Source organism: Diuraphis noxia, unplaced genomic scaffold (assembly GCF_037042655.1).
Source record: "Diuraphis noxia isolate RWA-SAM2 unplaced genomic scaffold, SU_Dnox_SAM2 contig0007, whole genome shotgun sequence".
Lineage (NCBI taxonomy): Eukaryota > Metazoa > Arthropoda > Insecta > Hemiptera > Aphididae > Diuraphis > Diuraphis noxia.
In genome coordinates, this window is record NW_028301717.1 from 2,030,356 (window position 1) to 2,041,324 (window position 10,969).

Consider the following 10,969-nt stretch of genomic DNA (forward strand, 5'->3'; position numbering starts at 1 on the left):
TGTTTGTTTAAACAATGCAATAAGTGTAGATATTAAAATCATATCTGTGTATTTATTGGATTATATTTTAAGTGTACCGTGTACCTAATATTACCTACATGTAATTATAATTTAAACATGTACACAAGGTTCAAACTACAAATAATAGCAATATCCAAACGTATACAGTGTATACATATGTATAGTATTATTCATAATTTTATTTTTTACGACGTAGGTAATACTGCTGAAAGCCTAAATTGCAAATTGTTACACTGTAATTTTCCGGATATGGATAGGAAAATGTAGATTGCAAATTGCAAACCCTTTATCCAAGTTGATAACAATTTCCTGGCATTTCAATCAACTTGCGTTCGTCAATTAATCATCTTTGCTTTTTGGTTTATCACAAATAATAAACTCTATATAGACTACGACAACTTAAAAAACAAGCATTTCAACACTTTCACAATCGATCAAATCATTTAAAATTATTAAACGTTTAATTTCATTCGAACTTAGCCCGTCGGTTGGGCAGATAAATTATAATTATTGGACTAAATAATATTTTTATCTACCATGTTATTTGTAGGTATTTAATATTTATTTTTTATATATAATTAATTACTTGAATATCTGGTAACATAAATAAAATATAATATTAATAGGACATCGGAAAATTAATGAGCCACGTATTCTTAACAGAGATCGGGTCGTCATTGTCCACTAGCGCTGACTTGTAAAGTTGTAATAATCTCGTATCGGCGGCGATCAGGCTAATAATTGCATTCGAAGTTTAGAACTAATAATAACTAACATCACGTGATCTATCGCTAAAATTTTAGTCTGTTGGTATACCAAAGAAGTCAAATCACGTAAGTTGCACAAACCAAATTTCAAAGGAAAGACAAAAAGACATTATAATACGACTTTTTATGCCATGTTCATTATGTTATAATTAATAGGTTAGGATCTAAATCAAAAATTTGTTTGTTTGATTATACCTGGGGTATGTAATATGTACGATGTGCCCGAAATGAATACCTTAATATAGATAACTAACTTGTCTAATACTTATTCTTTCCTATTATAAATTTTGTATTTTATACTCTGCAGAGCGGAGCGAGGAATGTATTGATTTTACTATGATGTGTGTAGTGTGTTGTTTTAAAAAAAAATTTTTTTTGTGTCTGTCATCGCGTTTTGGGGCAGGAAAAGTGCTTCGATTTTCGAATTCAGTACCTCGTTCGATCAGAAAGTGAATCTATGGTTGCTACTTTGGGGGGTCAAAAGTAAAAAATTCTCAATATTTTTCTAAATATTCGGGATAAATCGACTAAAAATTAAGGGAAAAATGGGAAATTTTATGCACAATCAGTTTTCGACAAAATCGATTTTGGTTTTTGATGTAACTTTAAAACAAATGACCATTGATACATGAAATTTTCACCGAATGTTTACAAAGGTATATTCTATCCACCGTGCAATTTTCAAAAAATTTCGACTGAAGTTGAACTATTCATAGGCATATGCAATTTTTAATCATTATAAGTTTTTTTTAAATTAATATCGATAAAAATTTATTTGTTAGGTAGAAAAGCTTGAAAATTTAATTCAAGACACCTAACATGTCCATAACTTTAAGTAAGTAAACTGAATAATATTAGATAATAGCACAGATTGTATGAAAATATCATAGGTAGGTATTTCATAGAATCTAAGGTGATTTCATGAACAATTCGATCCGGATCATCTAAATGTAACCAGTAAAATATATGGTACCTATATAAATATTTTTTCGAGATCTCAAGTCCCCAAAATTTTAATTTTAATCTAATATTTTTATTATTTTCGGAGTGTATATTTGGTGATCAATATATATTGTGTTTTATTAAATATTTATTTGGAATTTGGATTGTTTGGTTGCAATATTATAATAATAAAACTTAGATTTTTTTTCCATTATAAACAATAATATTCGAGATAATATTTATACAAAAACCTGTGTCTTTGACTCTTACAGCCTTACAAGGGAGGACTGGCTAGGGTAGCCGGTGTGTGATCACTGCCTAGTGCTTGTAGGCACCGGTGAAAATTTGGGTTTTTTGAATATTATATTTTTACCGATTTAATGAAAGTATGTAATTGAGTTTTTAATGATTATACTGTATTCTCTAACTATGTCATAAAGAGAAAAATGATAAATACCAAACGACAAGCAATGCTGGTAATCCAAAAATATTCTTTTGGGATTTAATTATTTATCCGAATATAATTTGAGCTGATTTTTATTTTCAGTCCACCCAGGTCCCTTATATTTTCTATCATTGTAAATACCTATATAGAGACCCGAAAACAAATAATTATTACATATTATTCTATAATTTAATTAAGTTTTAGACGAATTAGAATCGTTGTGCTCGCAAATTTGTATTTATTACCTATTCTAAAATATTGCCACACACTCATACAGTGCACAAATACAAAATAATTCAATGTAAAACGATATCATACATCGGCTCATCGCTCTACTCATAATAATTTAAATATATAATAGGTATATTTATGTAACAGTTCGTTCCTAAATAATATGATGTATCAAATGAAGTTTACTAACGGACACTAAATCACTAACAATATGATCATTAAAAAATTATATATAACTTATGTAAGTAATTATAGTGATTTTAGCGATGGTACTTGATTTGGTCCCTATCAATTTAAGTATTTAACTACATATTATACTGAAGAAAATCATAAATTTCAATTTGTACTTTTTAATTGGTCATAAGTATATCGGTAACTATTGCAAACATTTTTTTATAATAACTCTAAAATAGTACATTAAAATAATAATATTGCTTGCTGAATATTTTTTTTGGATTTCATAGCAAATTGTTAGCGTACCTTTTTTAAAAGTTGAAATGTTATCCCGGCTTGTTCAAGTCTTCTCGTATAATTGACGATCAATATTCAATATATATATATTGACCATACACTTATTTTAGTTAGGTTTATATGCATAAATCATAGCAATTGCTAACTTGCAAGGGCTATCGAACGATTGAAAACATTATACCTTTTTGGCCGAACGATTGAGAACACTTAAAAATAACAAAGAACTTACCGCTGACCCCAAAAAAGGATACGATTGAAGAACGAATTTACGTGCAACGTTGCCATATCATTTATTATTTATCATTTAATAAATATTCTTGAAGAAAATCATATGTAATATAAATATGTTTAAAAATGAAAAAAATTTTGAATTATAAGACTATGTATTATATATGTAAAAAAAAAGTAAAACTTGTAGAATATATTATAAAAATATGTATAAAAAATGTAATACACATATGTTATGAGTTTATGACAAATGAGTTACCTATGAATTAGTTAAAGCGGGATAGCATAATCCACCATACTCTACAGATATTTTAATAAATTATTAGAGCTTTTATTTGCTACATACTACATACATTCATTATCATTCATTATGAATATTAATTAATTTTTCCTTTTGTTACCCTGTTCCATTGTTGCTATTTTTAACCGACTATAATACGAATACTTCGTTAACGTTTGTGCGACGACTAAAGCGCCTATTAAGTCATTCTCTCGTATATCTGGTATAAAAGTTACAAATAACATCATACAGTTAATTCGATAAACGTCCGATAAATATTAAAAATCAACTGTATTAATCGTTCAGTCAAAAAGGTATAACGTTCATAATCGTTAGTTAGTCGATTATCGTGCTCAAATTATTATTCGATTAAATTTGGCAACGTTGAAAATAAAATAAAAATATCGAGCGTTCTCATTCGTATTTTACCGTTTGCAAGCGCTCGTAAGTCGTATTAACATTCGTCAGACCAACACAATTTTTACTTACACAAAGGAGTCGAACGCGATCCATTCGGCACACTGTTATAAACAAAAAATCAGCACTATACAATAATTGAAACCTTAACTTTTAAAACTTAATTCTTGACTTTTGGTTACTCACAAAGTCACAACTCACCATAATAATCAATAAGTAGGCGCGATACATTTTAAAATGAATTATTTCACTTGGAGGGGGGGCACACAATCATTTTTGATAGTCACAAGCCGCAAGCAAACTTCCAAGTCATAAGCTTGCTGTTTATTTGGGTATAGGGCCCGTATTATTATAGCTGAAGGCTGAACTCCGGTTAAACCACGGAATTCAGCCGGTTAAATCAGTGGTTCAAGCATAACCGAGGTTTTTAACTATGATTGTAAAACGGGTCCTTAGTGAGGTTTAATCTTAGAACATGTTCGTCATGTTCTATGGTTTAATCTTACCGAATGGCGAATACTGCTATCCGCATTGGCCCGTATGGATTTAAATTAATTCGATCACAGCAGCGCTATCTACTGCCGCCGAATAATTTTGAACTCTATAGTATAAGATAAATATAAGCCATGGTCTATACCAGTGCTGGCCAACTTTGATCGACCTCCGAATTTTTCTAGGTTGTCGCGATCAACCAAAAAAAAAAAAATGTCAATAAACAAAAAATATATTATATGTACAGGCGTGTTACACTTATTTTATTACTTTTTATTTACAATATAAATGCACAGTTTAACACTACACATATTTTAATATATTTGATTACTCTATACAGTCTATAATATTATCTATCATGTACGTGGAATATGGCCATCACAGCTGCTTAGTTTCCTAGTTAGATAGCGCTGCCATATACGATTTACATCAATGTGGATGTGGGCAAATCCGGCAAACAACTCCATCGGTTTAGTTTTTAATTTTTAGGGAAACTGAAAAACATATTGAGGGATTTAATTTTGGAATTAAGATTTCGGATAGAGGACCTGGGTAATTCATTTCAGTGTTATTGACGTTATAAATTCCAGAAAATTAAAATTAAAAAACGCCGCATTACAAGGATAATGTTGAATTAATGGCATTTAGAACTACACCGTTGAAAAGTTTCAAAAAACTTATTATTCGGACTTTTGTGTCCCACTACTCGAAATTTAATTAGAGGTCAATTCACTCTGAATTTTAAACTAACAGATCCACACGCGTTCTGCTGAGCGTAAATTTGTCATGTTATGCACTTGTAAGACGGAGACAACACAAGCGGAATGCGGGTATTACATAGGTTAGGTCTTAAACTATTATTATACGAGCACCCAAAATAATAACATTATCATAAGGAACAATTTTTTAGTTTAGCTACCTGATAATTTTTTTTTTTTTTGAAACATTTACTTTTGATGAGTTAAGTACTCAATAGTCTAGTAAACCTCATAAAAATGATCCATTGATATTTTAAATCGTAATGTATAAATTAAAGATATTCAAACTGTGTATCGTGGCTCTCAGAGGCCTCGAGAGTTGGCGAAGATAGTCATGTTAAAGCACCGGAAACCAACATTAATAGTAGGTCTTGTAAAATTAATTTAAATATTATTTATAATCATTATGGAAATGATAATCATCATGCTACAATTTCAATTTTTATTTCTAGAACTAAATACTGTATCTGTATTGTTTAAACTTTTTCATAATAATTTAGGAGCAATTAATATTGTGATCACACAAAGGAGCCATGAGATGAAACAGTTTGAATACCTCTGCCCTCTGGCATAGTTTATTTTAACTTTATATAATGATATTTCAACTTTCAATAGGTAGTCAATTTTTTTAATCTTTAGAATAATAAAAGACAATGAATAACATTTTATATTTTTATGTTTTAAACTTTTGTTTTTTTATCTTTGTCAGCTTTTGAATTGAATTTATTCGATTCACGCTTCCTTTTGTTGATAGCACTTCTAGGATCATATATTTCAAACCAATCATCATCTTTTTTATTTGCATCTTTTGCTAGTACAACATCTTCCTTCTGAAATTGAAGGGGATGACTTTTCCTGTGTTATAAATAATAAAGTATGAATTATCAAATTAATCACATTATACAATATACAAGCAAGCTAATAGTTAAATTGGAAAAAAAAATAGGAATAAATAATTTTTTATTATTTAATATTTATTCAATTTGAAAATATACCAATCATCATCATCTTCTTCAAGTGTTTCAGATGATTTTTCAGGTTTTTCTTGACTTGATCGTACTGCATTATGAAGTTTATTTTTAAACTGCTCTAAAAGACTAAGAGCAAATTCTTCTCTATTTGAACCTAAATCAATTATCATTAAATAAGGAATTTTTAACAATATATATGAAAGTTTTAGGCAATAAATAATACCTTTTAAGGGAATTTCACTTTTTTTGGAAGAATACATTTTTATATTTTCTAAATATTGTTGTTTAAGTGGATCAATAGGCAAAAGTGGTATGCTTGGTGTATCTTCTATATCTAGGTCTTTTTTTTTATCTTTTTTTTTTTTTGAAAGCTGTGATTTTATTTGATTTATTTCTTTTCGGATTTCCTCCCTAGTAATAAAATAAGCAAATTTTAAATACATATTACAATATTTAGTATTTTCATATTAAACATCATTAGTCATAATGATATACTTTTAAATACACTTTATAGATAAAACAGTTTGTATGATTTTAGAATAAGATCAATTTATATCAATGCTATCACTGCGTAGAAAACTAAATTTATAATTACGCTTTTTTTTTTTTTTCATCTTTTAGATCTTTGCCAAGTTCATAATCGTCAGAATCTTCTTCATTTGGTTTTTCAATTGGTTTAATTGCACTTTTTTTATTTTTACTATTAGATGACAATTTTGACCGAACATCATCTATACTTATTCTAAATAAAAAAAAGTATGTTTAACGTATAAACGAATAGATGTAAAAATAAAAATAAAATATTTTTACTTTGATGTCTGATCACTAGAAGGTATAGTTATATCATCAGTAAGTTCATTATCTATAACTGCAGGTTCTGAACTTAACTGAGGATCTTTAAGAACATCATGAGTTGATTTTGGTCTACCACTAAATTCTTTAACAACATCAATAAGTTCTTCTTCGTCCACTTCAGCTTCTTCACCAAATGATAAAAGTTTAAAATTTCTAAAAATATATATGTAAATTTAACTAGGAAATAAATATATATATGCCATATAATATTATGATATAATATCTAGAAGATTTTTCAAAGACCATATTAACTTACTTGACACCAACGGCTTCTTTTTTTTTTGAAAGTTTTTCAGTTTTTTCACTCTTTTTTTCAACTCTAGGTACAATATCAGGGAAAGGATTATTTAATACTATAGTTTTTAGTATTTTTTGATCATAAACTGGTTTATCTTCCTATAAATAAAATTAATAAGACATATATAATATTTTACAACAATGTAATAAATACTTTTTTAATACCGTATCTACAAGAGTTTCATTTAATTTGGTTAAATTAAAGATAGTATCACCAGCAACTTTTCCAAATATTGTATGTTTAGATTGAAGTTCTGGAGTAGATCCTAATGTGAAAAAAAATTGAGATCCATTATCATCTTTTCCAGCATTTGCCATAGCCACCAAGCCACGTCGATTAAACCGAAGACGTGAATGTATTTCATCCTAAAAAATTTTCTTAATTTTTATTGGATAAAGAATATTCATTAAATAAAATTATTACTTTAAATGGATGACCATAAATTGATTCACCACCTGCTCCAGTTCCAGTTGGATCACCACCCTGAGCTATGAAACCTTTGACAATACGATGAAACAAGACTCCATCATAATATCCATCAGTACACAGCTGAACAAAATTTTTACAAGCTTTTGGAGCTTCTCTTGACCATAATTCAATTTCAATATCACCAAATGAAGTTTTGAGTACGACCTTTAAGAAATATTTAGTTAGAAATATAGAATTACTAAAATTTTATATTTATATTAATAATATGTATTTTGTATATTTTAATACTTATAATTTATACTTTATTTATGTAAATAAAATACTTAGACTCTATTTAACATTCATAAAACAATACAAATATAATATGTTCTTAAAATCTGGTTATGTTTAATTATTTCAAACATTATTGTATCTATTATTATGTTATATATTTCATAATGCAATTATGCTATAATCTATCATAAGCCAAATACCACTCACTCATTCATTACTACATCTCAAAAACAACAAAACATATGAATTTGGAATTTGGAATAGTGGTCTATCTAATAATTTATATGTTCAATAATAAATTCCAATACTCCCATTTTAAAGAGGTAGTCCAAACAGGGATTTTAAGATTCACAGTGGAATTGAAACTTTTTTAGTTTATAAATGGTTCACATAGGACACTCGAGTACCTAGATCAGATACAACCATGCATCAAATTATAGTGGTAGTGGTTTCAAATAAAGAACTACATCTTAAAACCAAATGCATGCGTGTAGCTTATATACCTACTCAAAAACAACTCAAATGAATTTGACAGAATCTTTAGATTTTTTTTTTGAGTTATCAGAAAAGTTAGAGAGTAAGTAGTTTAAACCACATTAAAAAATAAACCGAGTACCAAAACTTCGATCTGCGACTTGTGGTTGCACATATATGACAAATTATTTTTACAAAACTAGGTAGTAGGTACTAGTATAAAAACTGAATACATGGTCATGGGAAAAAGAGATAGCAGTGCCATATTCCCGCACACGAAAGTTGGTAGGTATGAGTTCAGTAGAGCCAAACAAATCAAGTACCTAGGTTCAGTAGTAACAGAAAAAAATGAAACTGACAAAGAAGTTGGGGCAAGAATTGTATCAGGAAATAAGTGCTTTTATGGACCCTCAAAAATATTAGGATCACGATCCTTGTTGTTAGAAATTAAGAAACAGATATATACAGCCTCCTTAATATGCCCAGTTGTCACTTATGGAGCGGAGACCTGGACATTAAGAAAGAATGAGGAAAGAAAACTTATGGTTTTTGTAAGGAAAATTCTAGGACCAACGAAAGACAGAGAAACGGGTGAGTGGATAATAAGAAAAAATAATGAATTGGAAAGCCTATTTAAAAAAGAAAACATAGTAAATACAATCAGAAACCGAAGACTTCAGTGGGCCGGTCACGCTAGACGAGGTCAGAATAATATAATAAGGATGACTATGGACGAACCCAGTTGGTAAAAGACCACTAGGGAGACGTTGATTAAGGTGGGAAGACACGATAAAAAAAGACGTGTTAGCACTGAATGGAGGACCAGATTGGAAAGCACGAGCTCTGGATAGAGAAGGCTGGAGAATTGGATGTGTGACGAGATGGTCTTAATGGCCGACAAACTCCAAAGAAGAAAGAAGAAGGTACTAGTATACTAACACTGATTTGTTTGAGAACTTTACTGATAAATACTAAAACTGAGATAAACTCAAGGCTCAAACCAACATTTAATGTATTAACTATATAGGTTTTGCCACAAAAAAAAAAAAAACTGAACACGGACAATGCCGGGACATTCAGCTATTATTTATAATTTAGTTTTAATCAGTTTAAAAGAGTTAGACACTTGGAGATATTATAAGAAAACAAATTTAAGAAATTTACCCGGACATTAGACTTATAGGAGCAATACAAAATATTTAATAACTTTAAAATAAGATGCAATTAATCTACACCTTAGACAATAGTATAATATTTAGAAATTAAAAAATCATAAAAAAAACACAACACTTACTTTTCCAGAAGTAGGTGGTTCTTGAATATAAATATTACTCATTTTATAAACTTCAAAGGATTATTGAGATATTAACCATTAAGCAAGATGTATAGATTGTAATATTAATAAACAAGTAAAATAAAATAAATATAATTTAATGAACCATTTCAATTAAAATTAATAAATCATATATTATTTGCATATCAAACTTAATTGAAAATTTTATCAACCAAAATCTCAGGTCTATGTTTTTTGATAATAACACAACTATAGGCAATTAAATAATAAATTAATAAAAATTAAGTTTATGTTAAACAATAAACAAAAAGCATCAGAAGAATATGAATTATTTTATTCCAATATCTATTATTATTATATAAAATGAACTATGAAAAATAATACTATAGTAATACTATTATAGATCCGTATGGATAGAACTTGCCAACTTGGAATTAGGAAGAGAATTATTTACATTAAGGTAATTTTAAAGGTTTCCTTAAAAATTTCAATCTTATTGTTATTTCTTAAACAACACTGTGTCACTGTGGATATCATTACATTTATTTTATTTAATAACATCAATCCTTTGGCTGAGTGAATATTATTTTGTATAGATTACACAAGGAGTGAATTTAATATTTTATATTTTATCTCACTTCAAGATAAGGCACAGATTATATAAAAATTAATTAATTTATATGTTTGTTAATATTTTGTTTCATATTATGTCTATGGATAATGGAATTAATGGATATAGGAAAATAAAAAATAAACGCTGTGTATAGAGACCCGACCTTAGATCATATACTATGCAGTATGCAGTATGCATTAAGTATGGATGTAGAATTGTAGACGATGTAGTTAATAGATTAGTTATGCCACAGAACAATATAGAAGCGACACTCTGCAATCCCCACCTGCTTGGTGGTCGATCTCTGGTGGTTTAGTGTTGAAGTTGTAAATGATTACCTGGTGGTTTAGAAGTGTTGTTATGAACGATTTTTTTTTTGAGATAAACGGTTTGTTGTTTGTTTACGTTTTTGACTAAACGGCTTACGGGCTATGGCTTTACTACAACATATTGTTATGCGGTTATGCGTTATACATACGGTTATGCGTATACCGAATTGTGTCCAACATCATCCCCACCACCTTCAAAATTTCACGGTACACGAAAGAAATGCGTATGCCACGATTTAAGATATACAGGTTGCCCATCGGCATATGATAAGGTGAGAACCAAATTGAGTTCATTGTGGTGCTGGAAATTACAGTAAGCGCTCCATGTGAGATAAAAGTTAACTACCGTATCGCTGCCGGTTGCCTGCTGAATTTTAAATT

The 10,969-nt window shown here is 28.9% G+C and overlaps 1 protein-coding gene across 1 annotated transcript; it reads right to left on the minus strand.

Annotated features, from left to right (window-relative positions):
• Nucleotides 1-5,658: 5,658 nt before the first annotated feature.
• Nucleotides 5,659-10,518, minus strand: LOC107164739 (spliceosome-associated protein CWC27 homolog). Its single transcript, XM_015512672.2, has 9 exons — nt 9,647-10,518; nt 7,600-7,809; nt 7,341-7,541; nt 7,135-7,274; nt 6,834-7,031; nt 6,619-6,765; nt 6,247-6,434; nt 6,048-6,177; nt 5,659-5,907 (listed from the first exon to the last, which is right to left on the minus strand). Exons 1-9 carry the CDS (start codon nt 9,686-9,688, stop codon nt 5,733-5,735), a joined length of 1,431 nt encoding a protein of 476 aa, XP_015368158.2. The 5' UTR covers nt 9,689-10,518; the 3' UTR covers nt 5,659-5,732.
• Nucleotides 10,519-10,969: the final 451 nt, after the last annotated feature.